At 37.4% G+C, this 20,593-nt stretch overlaps 1 protein-coding gene across 3 annotated transcripts in view; it reads right to left on the bottom strand.

The window, feature by feature from the left end:
• STARD9 (StAR related lipid transfer domain containing 9) overlaps positions 1–20,593 on the bottom strand; it is a 103,531-nt gene that overhangs the window by 54,710 nt on the left and 28,228 nt on the right. For all 3 annotated transcript variants that reach the window (XR_009723915.1, XM_061343411.1, XM_061343412.1), the window contains exon 4: positions 600–716. Coding sequence is in view for 2 of the 3 variants with exons in the window: in XM_061343411.1 (XP_061199395.1) it covers positions 600–716 (117 nt within the window). In the remaining variant the exon portion in view is untranslated. The remainder of the gene's footprint in view (positions 1–599; positions 717–20,593) is intronic.

Here is a 20,593-nt window from a genome sequence, read left to right as displayed (position 1 = left end):
TCAATCTGAGTGCCAAGATTAAAATGCACTTTAAGTGGTTTCTGGTAGACAAGAATCAAAATGTAACAGCTTCTGCAAACACCATTTGAATACATTTCAAAACTGGAAGTGAAGTTTCCACAGCCAAATAACTTCTGCAACCAATAAATGTCTCAAGTAGATAATGAAGCCTGTTACAAAAGTATTTCTCAGGATTTAATCCAGTTTTATTTGTTAAAGTAAAATAATTTCAGCATAGCTCAGACTGCCAAAAATTTCCGAGGATGAATACTTTGTATTATATTGAGCTATGTTTCTAAAACACAACATGGATAGTTCTTTGTCCTCTAACATAGGCAGTAAGATTCATAAACAGTAAGATGAAGACTATCTAGAAGTATTTAAGCTACACCTCATTTTCTAGTTTTGTTAGCTGATGCTACATTATTTACCTAAATGTAAAGGTTTAACTCTCATTTTCTATATATAACTATCAAACAAAGCATGTATAAAGCATTCTGCTCAACACAAGCACCATAATCACAGTTTAAAAATAAAGCAATGATTCTGCTGGATATCCCGCTCTCAACCCTAAGCGTAAAATGAATGGAGTAACTCACAGGTGTTCCCATCATTGTGTAAGTTTTTCCTGAACCTGTCTGTCCATAAGCAAAGAGGCAGATGTTGTATCCTCTGAATGCCCCCGACAGCACAGAAGTGCCAAGGTCCTGGAACACCTTAAAAGATCAAAAGAAACAAAACAGTCTATGAACAACATGCTTCTCTCTGCATTACTTGCAGATCTTTCAGCTTCAATAACTCCATGGGAACAAGGACCTTCACAGTATTTGTCTTTCTTATTTATCAGACACAATGTTAAGTGCCCGGCATTCACTTGTTAGGTCTTTTCCCAGATGCTGGCATGCCAAGCACAGTGCTGACACTGAGCAGTAGTGTTTGACTGTGCTTCTTATCCTGCTGTCTTTTATTGCATACTTAGACCATATGAATTCTTAAGTATCTCCCCCACCCCATGTTTTACAGTCCTCAGCATAAATCTGTCAGAAAGGCATGATCAAGCCTCTTTGAAGCAATGACATTAGTGAAAACATTAGGCATCAGAATTACAGGTCACAAGCAAATTGAAGTCTAACCCATAGCCTGCAAGGAGACCTCACCCAACAATACTTCTATCTGACCCCTCTGGTCAGCAAGCAGCATCACACCAAAGGCTAAATGCTTTATTTTCTGTTTATACAACACACTTAATGACATGCCGCCTTCTGCTCATCGCAGTCAGAGCCAGGAATTGTTACCACCAAATCAGTGCCAGCCTCCAGGCACCTGCAAAGTTTGCACTGGTCCCTCTGCGGCTACAAAAGTTGGACCATCCCATCCATACAGCAAGGTGTGAACAGTCATTCCTTCTGCTTTCCCTGTTCCCTTTTTGGTGACACAGCTGCCCCCACATTGTGACCATGCTCTCTGCATATCAAAGCCTTGCCATAGACCAGCTGAAAGGACACCTGGTAAGATTTGATATGAAGTGCATGATGGATCAAAAGGATCCAGCAGGCAGGTGACAAACCCTTTGGCCTTTCAAAACAAATGTTACAAGTGTCAATGGTTTTGCCATTTATGTAGAAAACTAGCTAGCATTTAGAGAGAGATAACAGGATTTCTGTGTTTCACTGCTGTGAAACCCCACTGATTGACAAGTCATTTGCTTCTCCAATGGAGAGATGAATGTACTAAACCTGATAGAAAAATCAATAGTAAAACATATTTCATAAATATAACACTTCACCTAAACTGCCCAGAAAAGAGATTACAAATCTACCAAGAGCTTCCTTTCCAGATCATATTTCAACTCAAACTGAGACGGCATGAACATTTCTAGCTGAAGAACCAACAGCACTGCCATTCAGCAGAATTTGGCTACCCCTGCCTTATTTGTAAGGGCATGTGGCATGTCAGAGCGTCTGCTTCAATAGGATTATCAGATCAACTTTTTTGTTGATTATCAGATCAACTTTTTTGTTGATTATCAGGAACTTTTCTGTTTAAAGAGTACAGAGAGCCAAACAAAACACATGGACACAAAAGTAATAGACAAGGGATAACAAAAATAGTGACAAACTCTCCAGGCACTACCAGATAGGCCATTAAGAAAATGAAGCATAGCTTTGGAGAGGGGCAACCTGGACTTCAAAACCATAACATAAGTTATGGGGAAAACAAGAGGAACAGAAGGATTTGGGATATATGAGGGGACCTGCAGGGCTTTGCAAATCATATTGTGAAATGTTTAAGGTGAGGGGGTCAGGAAGGAGAAGGGGCTGGTCCCACGTAAACAGCAGATCAGTACACCTGTCTGACTGAGCTCAGTACCTGGAGCGAATCTGGGGCCAGCACTGAAATCAGAAGACCTCAGCTTATAGGGCCATCACATCAGTGGTGCCTGCAAATGATGGCAGTGAGCGTCTCAGCACAGGGAGCTGGTATAGCCATGGACCTAAGGAATGGGGGTCCAGCTACTGGAAGAAGTAAATTCAGGTCAGCAACTGAAGTCAGCCCCAAGTAATATGTCCCCCAAATCTATAGTGCCATCACCTCAGGCAAGTAGGAATCTAAGTGCCAGCAATTAGAGTGGGACAACGTGTCTCAGGATCTATGTCCCAGCTACTAGGGTAACTGGAGTGGTATGAGGGTCTCTGTCAACAGCTGCAGAGGGAACCATGGATGCCAAGACCTGGGTTGCAGATACCAATTACGAGGGTGGCTGAGGTGAAACAAGTGAGCATCAGTATAAGCACCTGAGTGGAGAATTGCTGTCCCCAGGGCCTGCGTGTGCCAGCTACCGGTATGGGGGGGGCAGGGAGAGAGCATGCAGGGAGTGCTCATGAGTGTATGCACATTTGCTAGCCCATGGGAGGCAGTGGCATTATACATGCCTTAATTGTATCAGATTTATTATTGGGAACAACTTATCTATGTTCTTCAATAATTAGTTCAAAGCCAGAAGTCCAGAATATACACTGAGAACTAGTAGTTCATTTGCAGCACATCTGGCTAATAATTCCTCACAAAGGCCAATATGCCATAAAAAGACCAACTTTTACAGACAGAAAGGAAAAAACCCTGAAGTAATACAACTAGCAAAATGAATCCATTGTACACAGTCAATAAACGAGTGAAAAAATAACTGACATATTAGCATGATGCCTAAAATTTATGCTGAAGAGGTCAATGTACCACTTTAATCTAATAAACATCGACCATATTAAAAAAAAAAAGAACACAAAAACCACACTACCTTTATAAATACGAGTATAAAGAGAGACATGGATATACACTATTTGCCATCACAAAGGTTTAGGAACTGTGTGAAGAAACCAGAAGCACACAAAAAAAGAGCATGGGCTTAAAAAACGAACAGTGGAGAAGAAAGCTACTGAGAAGCACTTGGAAGTGTCAATTTTAAAGTGACACTATTGAAGGAAAGTGAATAGTTTAAGAGAAGAAGAGTGAAGTTTACCCCCACAGCCTGAGCTGTATTCCAGTACATACTGGAAATTATAATGTAAGATCATAGGCGGTACTTTGTCCATGAGACTTGCTTTCCAAATTGTGGGAAAACAGAACTGCAGGGATTAGGCTGGGGGTTGGGGTTTCTTGGAGGTTGCTTGTAGAAGCGTTTCAACATCTGTTTTTACTTATCGTCATCTGGTTTTACTCCATCTATGGGAGCCCCACTTAAAAATAACAGTTGTATAAATTCATCAAACTGTGCGATTAGCCCTGTTGCTTTTAGTTTACTCCATCAGTGTTATCCTGGAGTAACAGGAGCAAGGCAGGTCTATGACCACTTCCCTTCAAAGTATCAACACGGAATAAATTCAGGAATAAAACCAGTTTTTCTTGGCTTGCTGTACATAGAAATGGCCTAAACCAAGCTAATATATTCCACATCAGTTTAGAAACCTGCACTTCACATGATAGAACCTCTTACAACAGGGATTAAAGCAGCCTGGAGAAGTATCTTGATTCTATGACAGTTCTCACATTAAGAGCTGTCTTCCTCTCTGAAGGTTCATAGTGGATCATGGAGAGTTATTAATTGATTTAATTACAATGAAACGAAATCTTCACAAGGTGGCAAGCCTTCTGATAGCAACACTCACAATGTCATCTGAGCATTGAAATTGAAATTTTAGACAAACTGATGTTGAAACTTTATGCAATTCAAAGTTTAAATGTCCCCATTTTCCTTCAGGTAAAAGGAATAATGCTATCCATTAGACAATCGTGGGGTGTTCTACTAGTGTTCATAAAATTCCTTGGGATCTTAGAACATCCATAGCAACTTAAGCCAAAAGTGCAAATTATTGTGTGCTTGCTCTCTCTGCACATACATTGGACTCTGAAAGAACATCTAATTCCAAATCCCACTTAAGTAAAGCTGTGTTACATTTACTCTATTAAATACACATGGCTACTCAGACACTACAATTCAAATATGTTTCAAAACAGTCCTTTCTGAATTAGGCATGAGAGAAGACATATTATTACAAGCAAAATTGGATTACTCTGAAAAGAGTGCCATAACCCTATGATGATAATGAATGAGAACTTCAAGAATTATTTACTAAAATCCTATTAAAAGCTTATTTGTACTGCTTTGTGTTTGCTCTTTTTGGTAAATTACTCACTTTCCTTTTGTGAGAATAAATTACAATTCATCTAATTGAATACAGTCTCAATTTTGTCAGAAAAAACTCTTTGTTTAAGTGTACTGCAGAAAAAACAAAGTGAAGCACAGCAATTAATTTCTGGCTTGTTTAAAGATAAAGGAGGGTAATTGAAATCAAAGCTTTTTCTGTGCTAATATCAGAGGCATTAGTCCAAATACCCATTAGTATCAACAGCTGCTGATTATACAAAGAGGACTACAATTAATCATTCTGGGCATATGTAATAACATACTTCATGATATAATGGATCAAATCATGGTTTCTGTTGATCATGAGAGAAGGAAAAAAAAAATAAAGTTCTTCTGGGATTCATTCAAGTCACTTCTGAAATAAAGCTTCAGGAAGATGAGGTTTTTCAAAGGCCATGAGTTGGATATGGCTTACTGCAGAGAACACTCCATTTGGCAAGAAAACTGTATCTTCCCTGCATGGCTGCTCTGTGTGACTGGCACTGTTAGGTTTGTTCCATGCTGAATGCTGCTTTCAACAAAGCTTTAACTGGCTCTGCTATGCCTTGTTCCTGCACTTGCCCAGCTGTATCTGGTCCATATCCCACGATGATCTGTGAAGCATTCCACAATTTATTACCTATCAACTGTCCTAATAGTGAAGAAAGCATGCCTAAGTTATGAGAGGGCATTAAGAAATCTGCTATCATTCAAGGTACTTTGATGGCATAATCACAACAAAGTGGCCAGGTTCCAGTTCAGATCTAACAAATCCTGTGCTGTACACATTAGTCCTTATTATTAGACTTTCAGTACAAACTGGAAAAAGGGAAAGGTTTAGTCTAGTAGATAAAATGTCTTAACCATGCAGTTCATACACACCAAAATGCTGTCCAAGTTGCTGCAGTATGAACATATTTGGGGTTGAAGCTGTTTTACATTAGGCAAGAAACTTCTACTTCAAGTGTAACAACAGAACACTTAAAAAAATCAAAACTTATTTCAGCTCCATTAGAAGATATAAGAAATAGTTGAGAGAGTCTAAGTGTTTGCAGAACAGGCAAGTTAAGCTGCTCATTGTGAAATCTTACATAAGAAGTTGTGCAGTTGTGTAACTGTGTATTAAAAGCATGTAGAAAATGCCCTTAAGAAACCGTATTGGAATGTATTAAAAAGATGATTTAAGTACATATTAAGGTATTTCAGCTCCATTAGAAGATATAAGAAATAGTTCAGAGAGTCTAAGTGTTTGCAGAACAGGCAAGTTAAGCTGCTCATTGTGAAATCTTATATAAGAAGTTGTGCAGAAACTGTATATTAAAAGCATGTAGAAAAACCTCAGCAGGAATCCTGCCCTTAAGAAACCATACTGGAATGTATTAAAAAGATGATTTAAGTACGTATTAAGGTACAAGGCTTACCAACTCTTAAGCAGCAACCTAAGTTTTGTGACTAAGTCCTAACTCAAAGAATCACAGAATTTAATTTCTGAGAACTACTGTAATTTGCCCTTGTCCATATTAGAAAACCAGACAATTTTAACTTAAATGTGTTTTTTAAAAACAATAAGGTTTACAGATTAATGTACCAGGAAGACTACTGTTTCTATCATTCAGTTAAAAATATATACATATTCAGCTTGATATTACTTGATGATTTTTTGAAGCTATTTGTACAATTGATAGGTTTATGGCCTTTAAACACATATAAACTTTTTCAGTCCCCTTTTTATACTACCAGACTGAAATATAAATCATACTTGAGCATATCAGATATGCAATTGCTACCCAGGCAAAGTTCAAAGCCTTTTGGGCAGCACAAGTGCAATTAACTGTTGTTAATACAAGAAACTGAGAAGACCCTTGCCCAGAAGTGCAGAAGGACCTTCTGATTGTCAATGGCTTCAGCAGTCACACCATCTTTCTGAAGCACAAAAACTTATTTCCTAAATGTATAGCCAGTGCACTGGAGTACTGGTGACTTCCTCAGCGTCTTTCTCCTATTCCTGTTTCTCCCCCTTCCTCCATTGGCATCATTTCTCTTCAGATAAGTTGTCTCAACAAAACTCCAGTGTAAAATCTTGTAGTCTTACAAAATTCCATGTCATCCAAGGAAAATTACTGCTCAAGTAAAGAATAACAGATTCAAATCAAATGCTTCATAAGCCTGAGCTTGGTATTAACAGCCTTGATGAATGCCTTTAACTGTCTATCACATGGCAGAGTGTTTGATCACAAAAAGTTAAATTCCTTGCCTCCCTCTTCAAATACATGTTGTAAAATTAGCAATTCTATTCTCAACAAAACTGGTTTAAAGACAAAAATATTCAGTCTTGAAAGATTTCATGCATCTCAAGTACCTTATGTCTAGATTACAAGGTCAAACTTACTATTGGCAATCATGCCAAGTGAATGCTTCTGCATGGGATAAGCGTGCCCACTTCTAACCAATTTACACTGCTTGCCTTTCTCTCTACTGGTCTGAACACCAGCTCATTTGGTCACTATGTGTTACTTGTGAGCATCAACAGGATATTTTTAACCAATTTTAATACATGCTGTTTAGATCTGGATTGTAGAATTTTGAAGGCAGAAACAGAAAATACTTCAGATGAAGTCTCACTACAGTGTATGCTTTCCAAATGTTTATGTGAATGACAGGTTCTGAGATCACCTAAAGCCTAAAAATTCAGTGTCATTTGAATAAGTAAATATATCAACAACAAAAGAAATTTCATATGGCACATAAGCCAAATATTAAAATAAGGACAAATCCAGGTTCTAATTGCTGTTATGTAGGGAAACTAAAAAAGTAGTAATTTAGTGCAGCCTAATTACCACTATTGAGTTAACCCTATTTAAAATTGAAGGCTAGAAAGATTGATTATGTATTTTCCTTGAAATCCAAATGCATTAGAAGTGAAACAAATGTGCCACTCTGCAAATAACATCTGAATCTCTACTGGAAGGCAAAAATTATGAAGTATAAAGTGCAGTGAGCTTGGAACACAAAGTAAAACTGCACCAAACCCCTGCACTTCATATCAGGTCACCCTTGATAAGAAAATCTCTCTATATTACTCATTTCAAAGGAAAATGAAAACTGACAGACTAAATTGAGACTTTTTGGGTTGCTTTTTCAAGAATACTTGAGATACTTTAAACCTCTCCACACAGACCATTTTAAAAATGACATAGAGAATATTAATTGGAAATGCACCTCATGTTGCTAAAAGATACAAAAAATGACAGTAGCTTCACTACCAGATGATTTATAACAGGGAAGCAATATCAGATTCGGATCCTTTTCCATTTGGTCAGCAGAAATCTTCTGAAGCCAAAATCTCATCTCTCTCTTTTGCTGGCTTAAAAGTAAAAATTTATAGTGGCTTTTGTACATCCTTCTTGAATAATGCATTTTCAAGATACTGAAAAATACACTATTAGTCTGAGACTATAACACATTTTATCACATTAGACCTGCATGCCTGTGCATCAATATGCATAGCAGACAGATGACTATATTTTTTTTCTGGAATGAAAGAACATATTTTTGTGCTAGTGCCAAGAAGAAATGAAATATGGCATGGAGCACATTCAGTCACACACCATAAGTGACAGACAGTTATCAACAGTGAGGGTTTCTGACTTTGTCATTTTACATTGAAATCTTCGCGTGGATATTAGAAGCGTGAAGCTTTTTGTTTTTAAACTCTTCAGAATCACATATTTATTTTCGGATCACAAATTTTAGCATATTCTGTTTCTCCCAACTGCTCATATATATTATGAAGCCTTTTCTTTATATTCCTTGACATCTTACTCACTATCAAACCAATGGCCAATGGATAACCCCCATAATCTATAACCTTTCTATGCGTTGCACACAAAGATGGAAGCGTGTTGGCTGTCAGCTTTTCTTTTGAGCCTAACAGAAACTTGGAGATAATGAAACTCTCCTTTAATATATATGATTCAGACTAATACTGTTGACTATTGCAACATGAGGCTCAGTTAATATCAGTGCCTTTGACTTTCCATTGAATTACTGTGCACTGAAAGGATATGCAACTCGGGCAGTTGATGACAGCAAATACATATTTTACAATGTAACTGCAATGGGTGCTCCGTGTTCTGGGATAAAGATAGAATAGTTTGGGTTGGAAGGGAACTTAAAGACCATCTCATTCCAATCCCAGTCCCATGGGCAGGGACACCTTCCACCAGACCACATTACTCCAAGCCCTGCGCAACTTGGCCTTGAACACTGCCAGGGATGGGGCAGCCACAGCTTCTCTGGGCAACCTGTGCCAGTGGCTCACCACCCTCACAGTGAACATATACATACCTATCACTCGTACAGTAGTAAATGCTTCAATTTCAGAGATAATGGAGGCATTCTATAGGAAAAAAAGGTTTGGCACTAAGAATTTCCTGAGAAGAAAATTTATTTTTCTTAATCCAATCAGAACTGAATTGCACAAGGAAACAGAAAGCAGTTGTTTCAAACTGTAGCAAATTGTCTGTTATGCTCTAGGGTTTAAGAATTTGGGAAATAAAGTTTCCCCACGTCACTCAAGCCAAGTCCAGAGTAACATGAAACAAAATGACATCCGACAAACCTGCAGGGACAGCACATAATGCCATTTTTGCAAATTCAAGGGGGCAATGTCGCTAATTAAGGGTTTTGGGAGTTTTTACCCTAAATAATTTCTAGTAAAGAGTACTTGCGTTTTGCTTAGGCTACAATGAACAGGCTAGAACCAACTCTGAAGCAGAGGAGAAGGTAGGGGGAAGCGGAAAGAATAGAAAAGAGGGAACTTCACCTTTGAGAAACAAAAAGGAAGTAAGAGAGTTTATCAAAGTCTCATATTTATGATAACTGTTTTCTTATTTGTTAAGTGTCTGAAGGGGTCAATAGCTAATGTTACCATTAGGAAACTAACCTAATCCTAGAAACCTGAAATTTCAAGGCTGTTCATTTAGTCAAGGCAAAAAACAAGACATGAAAATCTTCTGGTAGTTTAAAAAAAAGGGGTTTGAATAAATAAATCACTACTTGCTACAGGCATAGTCCACGGTATCAACAAACAGCTCACTAAAAGCAAACCACTTGTACTGTAAAACATCAGGCTGATGTTTGAAAACTAAGGTAAGTTCCCACAGGTTAATAACTGGGACCAAACCCAGAAGAAAATTATCTCCTTGCACAGCACAATTTAAAAATAGCCTTTGAAATACCACTGATTTAATGAAAGAGGAAAAGGCTAAATTTAGGTAGGACATATGGACAGCAGCCATCCTTCACCATAGATGTAACCAAATGGTTTTATAATGATGAATAAAATCAACAGCCCAGTTTCCATTTAAAGACTTGCCATACAAACAAGAAAGCAGAAAACTTCAGCAGCAGACAGAAAGCTTCAGAGCATGAAGACACTTCCAGCAGATCCAGGTACAAAATAGACTTGGTATATTAAAAAAAATGTGTTGTTACTTAACATACAAACAAAAATCACTCTCAACCAATAGGTCAGGACATTTTCAGCAGCTGTATAAAACCTAAGAGGCTCAGTCCTGCAGTATCTATTTGCCACTGCAAACTACACCTATGCAGTATCTCATATTTGGTATGTTTTCCCTACAGAATCTTGCCCCCTTCAAGCTGTTACTGTTTGGGTTATGACCAAACTCTGTTTAATTACACTGCTGCATCAGATGTCACATCCAAGACTTGGAATTAAAGTGAAAAAGTCTCATGAAATACGATTATGCAGAACTAAAGAATTCCTGACAAAATAATGAAAACCTTGGTCCCAGAACTTTCACAAATTCCCAAAAATTAATTTAAACAAGAAAAGGCAGAAAGAGGATGCAAGGAATATCTGAAAATAAATTTAAAGGTTTGTTCCAATAATGCAAGGCTTTTTCCACACGTGTTTTCTCTTAAGGAACATTAAACAAATGTCAGCTGAAGGACTTTCTGTACGCAGCCAGAGAAAGCACAAGCAAAGGGAAGCACATTATGCTGATCAGCTGCTCAGAACTCTTTACTGTGACATTAGGATTACTTCAGCAACATTACTTTTTGGGTTGAATGGGATAAAGGGGGGGAAGCATCGGCTGGTTAGTTTGGGAAAATTTCTTCTCTCTTGTTAAGAGGCCGCGGCTTCACAACTGGGATTACTTCTTTTCCTTCTCTCGATCCAGCCTTTTCAGTTTCTTTTCCCTGTCAAACCGGAAGAAGGGCAGTGAAAGGGACAGCTTCTCTCCAGCTCAAGAAGCTTGGCCCGTAGCAGAGGCATTTGCACTAGAACTTAAGAGACAGTTCAGTTCTTGGCTCTGCCAACAGACTTCCTGCATGTCCTTAAATTCCTTTGTGCTTTAATTCTCCCTGTGAGACACAACAACGGTTGCTTTGTTCATCTTATCAGCTGTAATTTGTTTTCCAGTGAAAAAAATTAATTTCAGTGTTTGCTCTGTGTGGTTATGCGCATCCACGTGCTACATTTAATGGCATGAAAGTTCAATCTTGATTAAGGTATTTAGGTGGAATTGTAAAATACTATAAAAAGTCACATCACAAAAATACCCCCTGGTGTTTTCATCTATCTGTACAAAACCACATTCCTCTTGGATCCCTCTTTTCCTGCCTTACAGGGATACCTATTGTGTTATCTCTAGATTACAGGTGAGAAATCTGAATGCAACAGCCACGCAATACAAACTCTGCAGCATTTGACACTGTATCACTATCTGACTGAGCTCAGTCCAGTTACTTGTCATAATAAAACTTTCTACACATTGCTTTATTAATGATTACTTTGAGATTTACACATTACATTGTGTTTCATGTAAGTTTTACTCTGGTATTTCATCTGCCCATCACCAACACAGGTGAACGCTATCCATTAAGGAATGAATGGAGCTCATTCATGGAGTGAATTGGGAAGTATATTTTAAGCTTGGTAATTCTCTCCAGGAGAACAGAAATATTTGTTAGGAAGACACAGACAAACATGTTTGTTTCTCTGTCCCAGGAACCCAGGGCTGCAGATTTGAGTGCTGATCTATTCACATGGGTGCTTGTTTGCCGGCTTGCATGTCAGAGGGACAGATTTAATTTCTGTGCTGTGCATCTTCACCAGCAGGATAGTAACACACTGACTTACATCAATGCCAGCAATATGCAATGAAGGAAGAGTTTTCTCCAGTGAATTCAGGGCCAGACCATGCATGAATGAAACCCACAGGGGAAACGAAAAACTTCAGCTTTTCTAAAGGTCTAGCAAAGGCTAATGTCACAGTTGGAAGAAGCAGCACAATGTTCTCTACAATCACACAGCTTTACTCCAGTGGGACCAGAAAATGTTTTAGACAACTCACTGCCCTGGCCCAGATAATACTTCATGCCAGAAAAATAATGCAATTTGTCACTTTAAATGGTGTGATACCATCATTATCTACATCTGAAAGTCTACCAAAAAGGAAAAAAAAATTGGAAGATTACTGATATCCTCTTAAAATGAGCAAAAGAAATACTTGTTTTGTAATACTGAACTGTATCTCCTTTGCAATGAAGAGAGCAAAGAATAAATGATGGATTATAATGAAGTTATAAATATCCTGCATTTTCTCCCACCACTGCCAGCTCTTGGCTAGGATCCCAGGTCATTAGCGGATGTCTGTGATTCCATGTGAAAGGAAAGTAAAGAATAACAACATAAAATTAGCAAGTTTTATTGTTTAAGGCAGCAGAGACAACTACAAATTCTCAGCAGTGTCTCTGAAAATAACTGCCCATTAGTTTTTGGAGGAGACAGAGGATGGAGATGGAAAAAAGATTGTTCCCTGACTTTATTACAAGAGACAGGAGGAAAAGTGTGGATCCAAATGTTTCAGTAATTCAGTAAGGGTTAGCATTCATCTGTAATAATTAGAAACACAATGACATTGTCAAGATTAGATTTCTGCTTTTTCCCTCCTTCATCTGGATATGGGTATTTTCTTCATGTATCAGCTAATTCAAGTTCGTATTTTTTACTATTTGGCCCTTAAAATCACTACACTGGAAAACAATTCTTAAGCCTATAAAAATACACTTCCTTAGCAATAAGCTCATTACTTTACCTTCATACAAGAGCTTTGTAAGAAGAACATAAAAATTAAGCAAAAACTGTAAGACATTGAAAATAATAATTCCATCAACAATTCCTTAAAATACCTGTAGAAATTCTGCAAGACAGATCCCATTTTCATTTCTATCAGCAGCAACTGAATTTCAACAGTACCCAAAACTGATAGACTTCATGCTTCTGAAAGTAAATTTCCTACATTTGTCATTATTTAATTTCGGTGAACCTTGCAAGCATTCATGGAGCTTGCTAGTGCTTGGTCTCAACTGTACTGTAAATTTCTGTTTCTGGCATTTACAACTATGAGAGCTGTTGGAAAGATGTACAGTAATGGCGTCAATAAAACATGTCTCAAGTTCCACCTACATAAATTCTATAAGCTAATCATAGAACCACTGCATCAGTTAGGTTGGAAGACTTTTAAGATCACCAAGTCCAACCATAAACCCAACAGTGCCAAGTCCACCACTAAACCATGTCCCTAAGCGCCACATCTACAAACCTTTTAAATACCTCCAGGGATAAATAAAAAAAACCAAAGAAAAGACACATTATCTTGAAGAACTGATATTTAAGAGTTCCACTGAAAAGAGAAGCATTTAAAAAACAATATTCCCTTTACTCTTCTAAAGGCATAAAAATGCAGAAATGAAAGTTAGTTGAACAGTTTCATTTTTAAAGTGAGTTTTCACTGTCCAAGCTCAAAACATTAAAAAAGAAATAAAAAGCAACTACTATAAAATTTTCCACTTTATAGCAGCATATGTAAAAAGGGGCCACAGATTTCTTGCAATCTGCCAAGGCTGGGATTGAAGAATATATATTTTGCATGCAGAAGCAGCAGCAGTTTAGCTAAGAAAGGAGTGGTTTACTATGTTCTCTTATTCTAGTGCACTGGTTGTCTCATCAAAGTCAGCCAGTGAAAAACAAATTCTTTGATTCAAGTTGTTACAGAGGCATCAAAGGAAGAATCAACTTTTAACCTGACTCTATAATACAATACAGACACTTATTCTGTTTATAATTTGGGATATTAAGCAAGGTATAGCAGTATATTTAATAAAGCCATTCAGGTCATCTATGAACAACTCTTTATGATGTTACTCTTTATGATGTTACTATACAAGCCAGAAGTGTTGCCGCTTTGAGGCAGAAGTCTCTATATTTAAAAGAAATTATGCCTCCATAATTGGAGACATGAAAAGATTTAAGGGACACTTATTAGTAATACACAGCAGACACTTCTACTTTTGAATTTCACAGGAAGGAGGAGAAAAAAAAAAGGTTGATTAGCGTATTCCTGCTGGTTTCAGGCAACAGACTTAGGACTGTATCTGTTTCAGTCATTAGAGGGATGTTTTTTTTGCTGTTGCTTAAAGACATAGAAGTACCTGCCCTCTGATAGGGAAGTTTGGCCAGCTTTTATAATATATGCAGGGCTTACTGCCAAAAGAACAGATGTTGAGAAACAGATACTCCATCAAACCTAGTTGCATTCGTATAGGTTTCATCCTGCACTTACAAGTAACACCAGGTATCTTCATTAAGCACAGCTCACAAGGGAGGGGAATCTGCTATCACTATTCTCACAGGCAGAGATCTGCATAGAATCACAGACTAGTTTGGGTTGGAAGGGACCTTTAAAGGTCATATGATCCAACTCCCCTGCCATGAGCAGGAAGCGATGATACAACAGTGATGTTTCCACTAAGCAAAGCCCTTTACAGCAATGGAACTATTTTTATACCTGTATTTGGAAACACCTTCCTGACTGCTCAGAGGGCTGAATGCACAGCTGACTTTCACAGAAAGGATGTGAAGGAAAAACATATGCACCTGCATGAATTCAGGTACCACCTCAATGTTTATTGAGAAGATCGACAACCAGAAGTCAGATCCCCAAGCAAGTTTCTTCCTGTGGTTCAGATCTTCAAATATTCTTGTAGCATTAAATTTTCATGAGGTTTTTATATTGCATAAAACCAGAATGCTGTCTACTAAAATAAAAGATGGTTTGGATATGTACAAGATCCTCAGGGAAAAGAGTCCCTTCTAAATTTATATTGTTTCAGCAGCTTCCAGGAGAATCCAAAGAACAGGAGGTAATTTAAGGCCACTTATGAGTTCATGCAGGGAGCTCTTGGCATCTTGTTCTCAACAATATATTAATAATGAATAGTGCCAGGACTAGTGGTTGAGTAAATTGTTAATTCCACTCTTTTGCCAGGTCAGTGTGGCCTCTGTTCATTTCCAGATTACAAGTACTGGAGGGGCTGCATATTAGCGATGAACAGTAACAGTTCACCTAACTAAAAATAATACATTTAAGATGCTGCAGGGACTGTCAGTTTCTGTTTGTGCTCTTCTACTGTCAGAAATGACTTAAGTTGGACATAACTACTCTTTACACAATTCTTCTCTTTCCAGCAGCAAAACACAACAAGGCAAAATATGAAGATAGCTCAGTGCTTCTTACTACACTTTGCTTTACTAAACATCTGACAATAGTGATAAAATATGTAAGAAAAAAACAGCTAAATACTTCCATAAAGGAAAAGGTAACATCCATATTCAAGAATAGAAATGTGCAAATCTGCTAAAGATCAGAGAAAAGACAGGCATCAGAACCAGGGAATTCCCATGTACCATGGTAAGGTTACATATTTCTGTGTCATTACAAACCCAGCAATAAACCAAATCTTTGATTTTATCAAGATGAGCAAAAACCCTTTGGCAAACTGACAAAAAAAATATATATTCATAATATTATGACAAGACATTTCCTGTGAAGACAATACTGGAGTTTCCCTCTCAGACGTGATGCTTTCTGGGATAAAAAAAAAAAAAGAAGCCCTAAAATTATTCAGACGAATGCATTTGATTGTCTAAGAAAACCAGCATAATTTCACCCTTGACGAATAAAATACACTTTTATTTTTCCTTCTAAGATGAGACAGAAGGAAGACATTTCATCAGCATTTCAAGTTCTTCCAACCTGGAGATGCAGTACATTTTATTTCTTTACAAATTAAAATGTGCAGCACATTAGAATGGGCAAGAAATGAGCAAGGAATGGGCAGAGACCTGGAGGTTCAAAGTAAATGATTTTAAAAGGATTAAAATGCAGGACATTTATGTATCTATGCCATGTTTAAATAACTACCCACCCTTCCACATATACACTTTCCCGGTGTGTTAGTACAATACTGTTTATGATGAGATATCACTTGTCACTTACAGTTTGCAACTTACATTGTCAGTTCTGTCCTGAACATAAGTTATTGTATCGAGCATACATTAAATCAGTATGTATTAATTACATGTCCCTTAACTCTTTTTCAGTAGAACTGTCTTATCATGAGAAAGTGATGCAGAGAAATAAATGTTCATACACTGAGGCAGTACTGGAATATGACAACCTAATCAGCTATATTTCTACTTCCACTATTTCCACCTTTAGATAGAGAACAGTTGCATCAACCTAACTAGAAATTCAGTTATTAAAGAATATTGTTTTTCTTTCAAAAGGGTATTGAATATAGTGACCACATGCCAAAGTTGCTGGGTGATTTTCAGACAATTCAAAAAGGTTACTTTCTACCCCTCAGGGAAATCAGCTCAGGATTACAGCAGAAGCATTGGGTGTTTCTTACACAACACCTGTATAGTCTGCTCTCCTCAAAGAAAACCTAAAAGGACTCAGTGTCTGCAAATTCTTTGTTTGAAAAACTGGCTGCCAACTTTGATCAAAGTTGCACAACAGGTCAAAGTACAAACCAGAGCGTTTCACTTGTAACACTTCATTTTTTATTAGTCCCTCAACCATTTATAGAAAGTCAAAGCCTGACTTGAAAAGGGTTTTTAAAAGCATACTTTAAAAATATTATTCTTTGTATATCATTGTTTACTCCAGATTTCCATTATAAAATAATTTCTCTTCCAGGGTGTTTTTTCCTCATTTTTAGAATTATCTTCAGCTAAGCATGCTTTTATTTAAGTGTACGTTACAACAGAAAAAAGTAATTTAAACATACCCAACCCACATGGCACAAACCAACTTGTGTGCATACTGTCAAGTACTCTCAGCCTCCAAAGCAGGGTGGCCATATCAAACTGCCAGTCAGGAACAATCATGATCCTTGCCTATTCCTGGACAATGCCTGTAAACTGTTAGGAGAAGTACCAGCTATCCCAGCCCAGGGACAGTACCAGGAATGACTAATAATTTAGCAGTATAGATGACCAAGCTGCACAGCTCAGGGAGCATATCTCAACATTAAGTGGAGCCACTTTATTTACTTGTACAGATACAGCCTTTGTTTGCTATGAAGAAAAAGCATCAACTGCAGATTAACAGAATGAGGAACAAAAGATGACCCTGTCTGTTTTGCTCTCTCTTTCAACTCAACATGCCAATGACAGTCAGTTGTACAAAGCCAGTTACATTCATAATAAATAGAATAGAAAAATATTACGTTCCATATATTGTGATAAGAAATACATTTATGCAAATGACATGCAGTAGGATGTGAGACAATAAAAGCATTGTGCTCTACCAAACAGAAATGATGCAAAGGAGGAAAATGTGAAGTACTAGAAGCAAATTTCCACAATCCTCTAAAACCTTTTCAGTGTTTTTAGTGTTTTCAGACTAAACGGATCTTTTAGGCACTGACCGTTCTTTTGAGTTTCTGCTCAATTCAAGTTTAACTTAAAAATACCAAAAGCTCTAAGTCCAGGCTTTGAATTATATCATTCTCCATGTACAGGAATCAAGACAATTGCTTGTTTTCCAAAAATGAGCTGAAAAGTCAGTGTCAATTTCTTGGTTTAGTGTTATAAGATGCACTAGAAATAGCTGAAAGATATAACAATGTTAGCTGTCAAAAAGTTAAAGAGGAACATGTAACAGCCTCAGATTGTGGACTAGAACATTTTCCAATTGTTACGGAAGTGAGAAGGTTTTTTGGCTTTAAAATGCTAACTAGTTCCACCAAACCCTTTCACTTGATTGGAATTTAAAAGTAAGTGATGACATACAAGAAACACTCACTGCTTCAGTGATAAATTCATGTTAACTCTCTCTTCAGATATTTAACATGATTCCACCTTTTTTCCTGTTTTGAAACAACTATGAGAAATGCTCTTGGTTCTAATAAAAAGCAAAAGGAAAACCACCACAAAAAAAGATAAAAGCAAGCAGGTTTCACATTTTAGTTTCCCTAATAAAAAGGTCAATGAATTCAGATATTCATACATTCCAAAGCAGAACTGGTATTTACACAGAATATATATGTATGTTTGGTCATTTATGAGTTAGCCTGGCCATTACTTTCAAACATTAAGAAACACGATGCAACTAAGAGCATCAAAATAAGATAGACTGGAAAAGAAAACAGCCTTAGAGCACTGTCACTTATTAGAGCAGTATGATGACTTCATGCCTGACTTGCAGGATGCAGGGTAGCCCAAGTTATCCACTATCACAAATAACATTGCCAATGTACAAGAAGGTCCTGGTGATGATGTGTGAGAGGGAATACCAAAATACCAAAGCCCAGGCATGTAGGTCACAATGCCATCAGCTAAAGGAGAACTTTTCTGTTCTGCAGACAGAATTTGTAGATGCACCCCTCCTGTCCCAAAGGAATATGTGCTTTCATGGCACTATATAGGGAATCTCTTTTGATCATACCTCCAAGCACTCATGTTACATTTATTGGTCATGTGGCAAAATTATTATTGTGGTCTTCACTGTGAAAGTCATAAACAGCTCTAAAAGAACTCACTTCAAAGGACTGGGAAACATTGCTCTGAGAGATTTTTGGCCTTTAGTATTCACCAGGAAACCTCATTCTTTCACAGCGAAGATAACAAAAATTATTGCCAATGAAGCTTTCAACATTGGTGTTCTAGCCAAATTTATCTATTCCTAACTCTATGAGCAGTTACTCAAATCCATTTTCTGCTATCAAAACACAACACACTCAGCAAAAAACAAGATGAAGATGTGTTCTCCTTCAAACCAATTGCTTTTTTCTCAGATGTTGCTTTGTTGAATACCAGATTAAACATATATTGAAAGATCTTTTACTGAAATCAAAAGATCTGGGCAAAACTTTCAAAATACTCATGGCCTCAGAAAACTTAAGCTACCAGAACAAAAGGCATAAAGCAGCCTTACACCACTAATTTGAGCTCCTCTTTTTAGACACATTCCAAACAAACAAAAAGGTCCTATAGAGGTGGACAGTTCCTTTTCAAAACCACATATAAAGTATAAATATAACCTCCCTGAAAGTATTCCTACTTTAAATTGAATAAATAACTTATTAATCAACTATGTCATGTGAAAGTGATATAGTCTGGTAAGATATACCTCAAAATATATTTGCCAATGTAATATACAGAACATGATCTCCCCTGCTTCAGCTGAGATGTCCTGACATTCTAACATTGAAGTTATAAAGAGTGAGGACCCAGCCATAATAGCATCTGGGTGTAAGGAACCTAAACTTACACTCAGAATTGTGATTTTGATGTCCTGTGGCTACTGAAAACGTTTCTAGACTGAATTAATTTTATCTATCTTCACTGTTTCTTATGCAATTTAGGAACACTTCCAACAGAAACTACTTTAGCAGAAAAGCCACAACTGAACAGAGATGTCAATTTTGCTTTTCACATATGAACTCTCAAGGGCAGACTTTTTGTTGATGAAAAACAAAACAGAATTGGGAGTCAACTTGCAGGTGCTCAGATCCAGCCAAAAGGATGATTCATTCAGTTTGTGTTCAAGGCCACACACATCTCTGAGGCATATTATCTTAGTTAACTGTAAAATGGAAAAGTTAGCTACTAGAGAAGATAAATAAATAAAGCAAGCACAAATATGTTAAAAAGGAAAGGGCTGGTCTTTGCTATGATATAAAGGAACAATTGCTGTTCATACTAAACACTTTCGTAAGCAGGACACATGCACATTATTTAGGCTTTTCAGGCTTTAGCTACTTATGCATGCAAGTCCAGCCTCATGGCTGCAACATGTCAGAAACATGGCTTGTTTTCAGAACTAAACGAAATGGCTGTGTTGAACTTATCACAGCTGCTGCAATAAACGTATCTCACTATTCAGTGCTACCACAGTCCTGCCCAACAAAAACCTTTTATGAGCCAGCTGCCCTCCAAATCTAAATAAAACCCCAAATTCATAAAATAAACCCTCAAAGCTGGCCCAGACTTCTACTAAAAGTATATCAGTATCTTTCTAACCAGTGACAACAGAACTTGCAGACCTATGTGATCTTGGAGACCTAGTTCAGACTAATTTTTCAGTAACTTTGGTTCCCAAAAGACCAGTCTTTACTGAAATTATTCACTCAGCATTGCTAAGATATGATTAAAACCACTCCAGGTTAAAAGGGAATCTTGGATCAACCTGCTAGCTTGGAAGCACCACGAATATGACCTTGAATTTGTGCCAAGCCATGCTGTGGAAATACCTACAGATGAGCAAGGGAACCTGTTCACAAAGCAGAAAGAATAAGGAGTGGTCCTAACGTTAGATTAAAAGAAGACAATAATAGCAGTACTTTACGAGTATGGAAGAAAGACTGGTGTGATTACACAGAGAAATTTAAGCTGAATGTCCATCTGCATGTAAGAAAGAACAATTAGCACCTGCATGCAGCTTACCTACACAACAGATTGGACTTTTCGATACTTCTTCATCACTACAAGCTAATTTAAAAAATGAATCATCTTTCCAAATAATTTTA

The sequence above is a fragment of the Neopsephotus bourkii genome, unplaced genomic scaffold (genome assembly GCF_033783945.1).
Source record: "Neopsephotus bourkii isolate Nb327-2 ecotype Australia unplaced genomic scaffold, CSIRO-AGI_Nbou_v1 NB_1825, whole genome shotgun sequence".
NCBI classification, from domain to species: Eukaryota; Metazoa; Chordata; class Aves; order Psittaciformes; family Psittacidae; genus Neopsephotus; species Neopsephotus bourkii.
The sequence above is the reverse complement of the archived record's forward strand: the minus strand, read 5'-3'. Positions and strand labels throughout refer to the sequence as shown.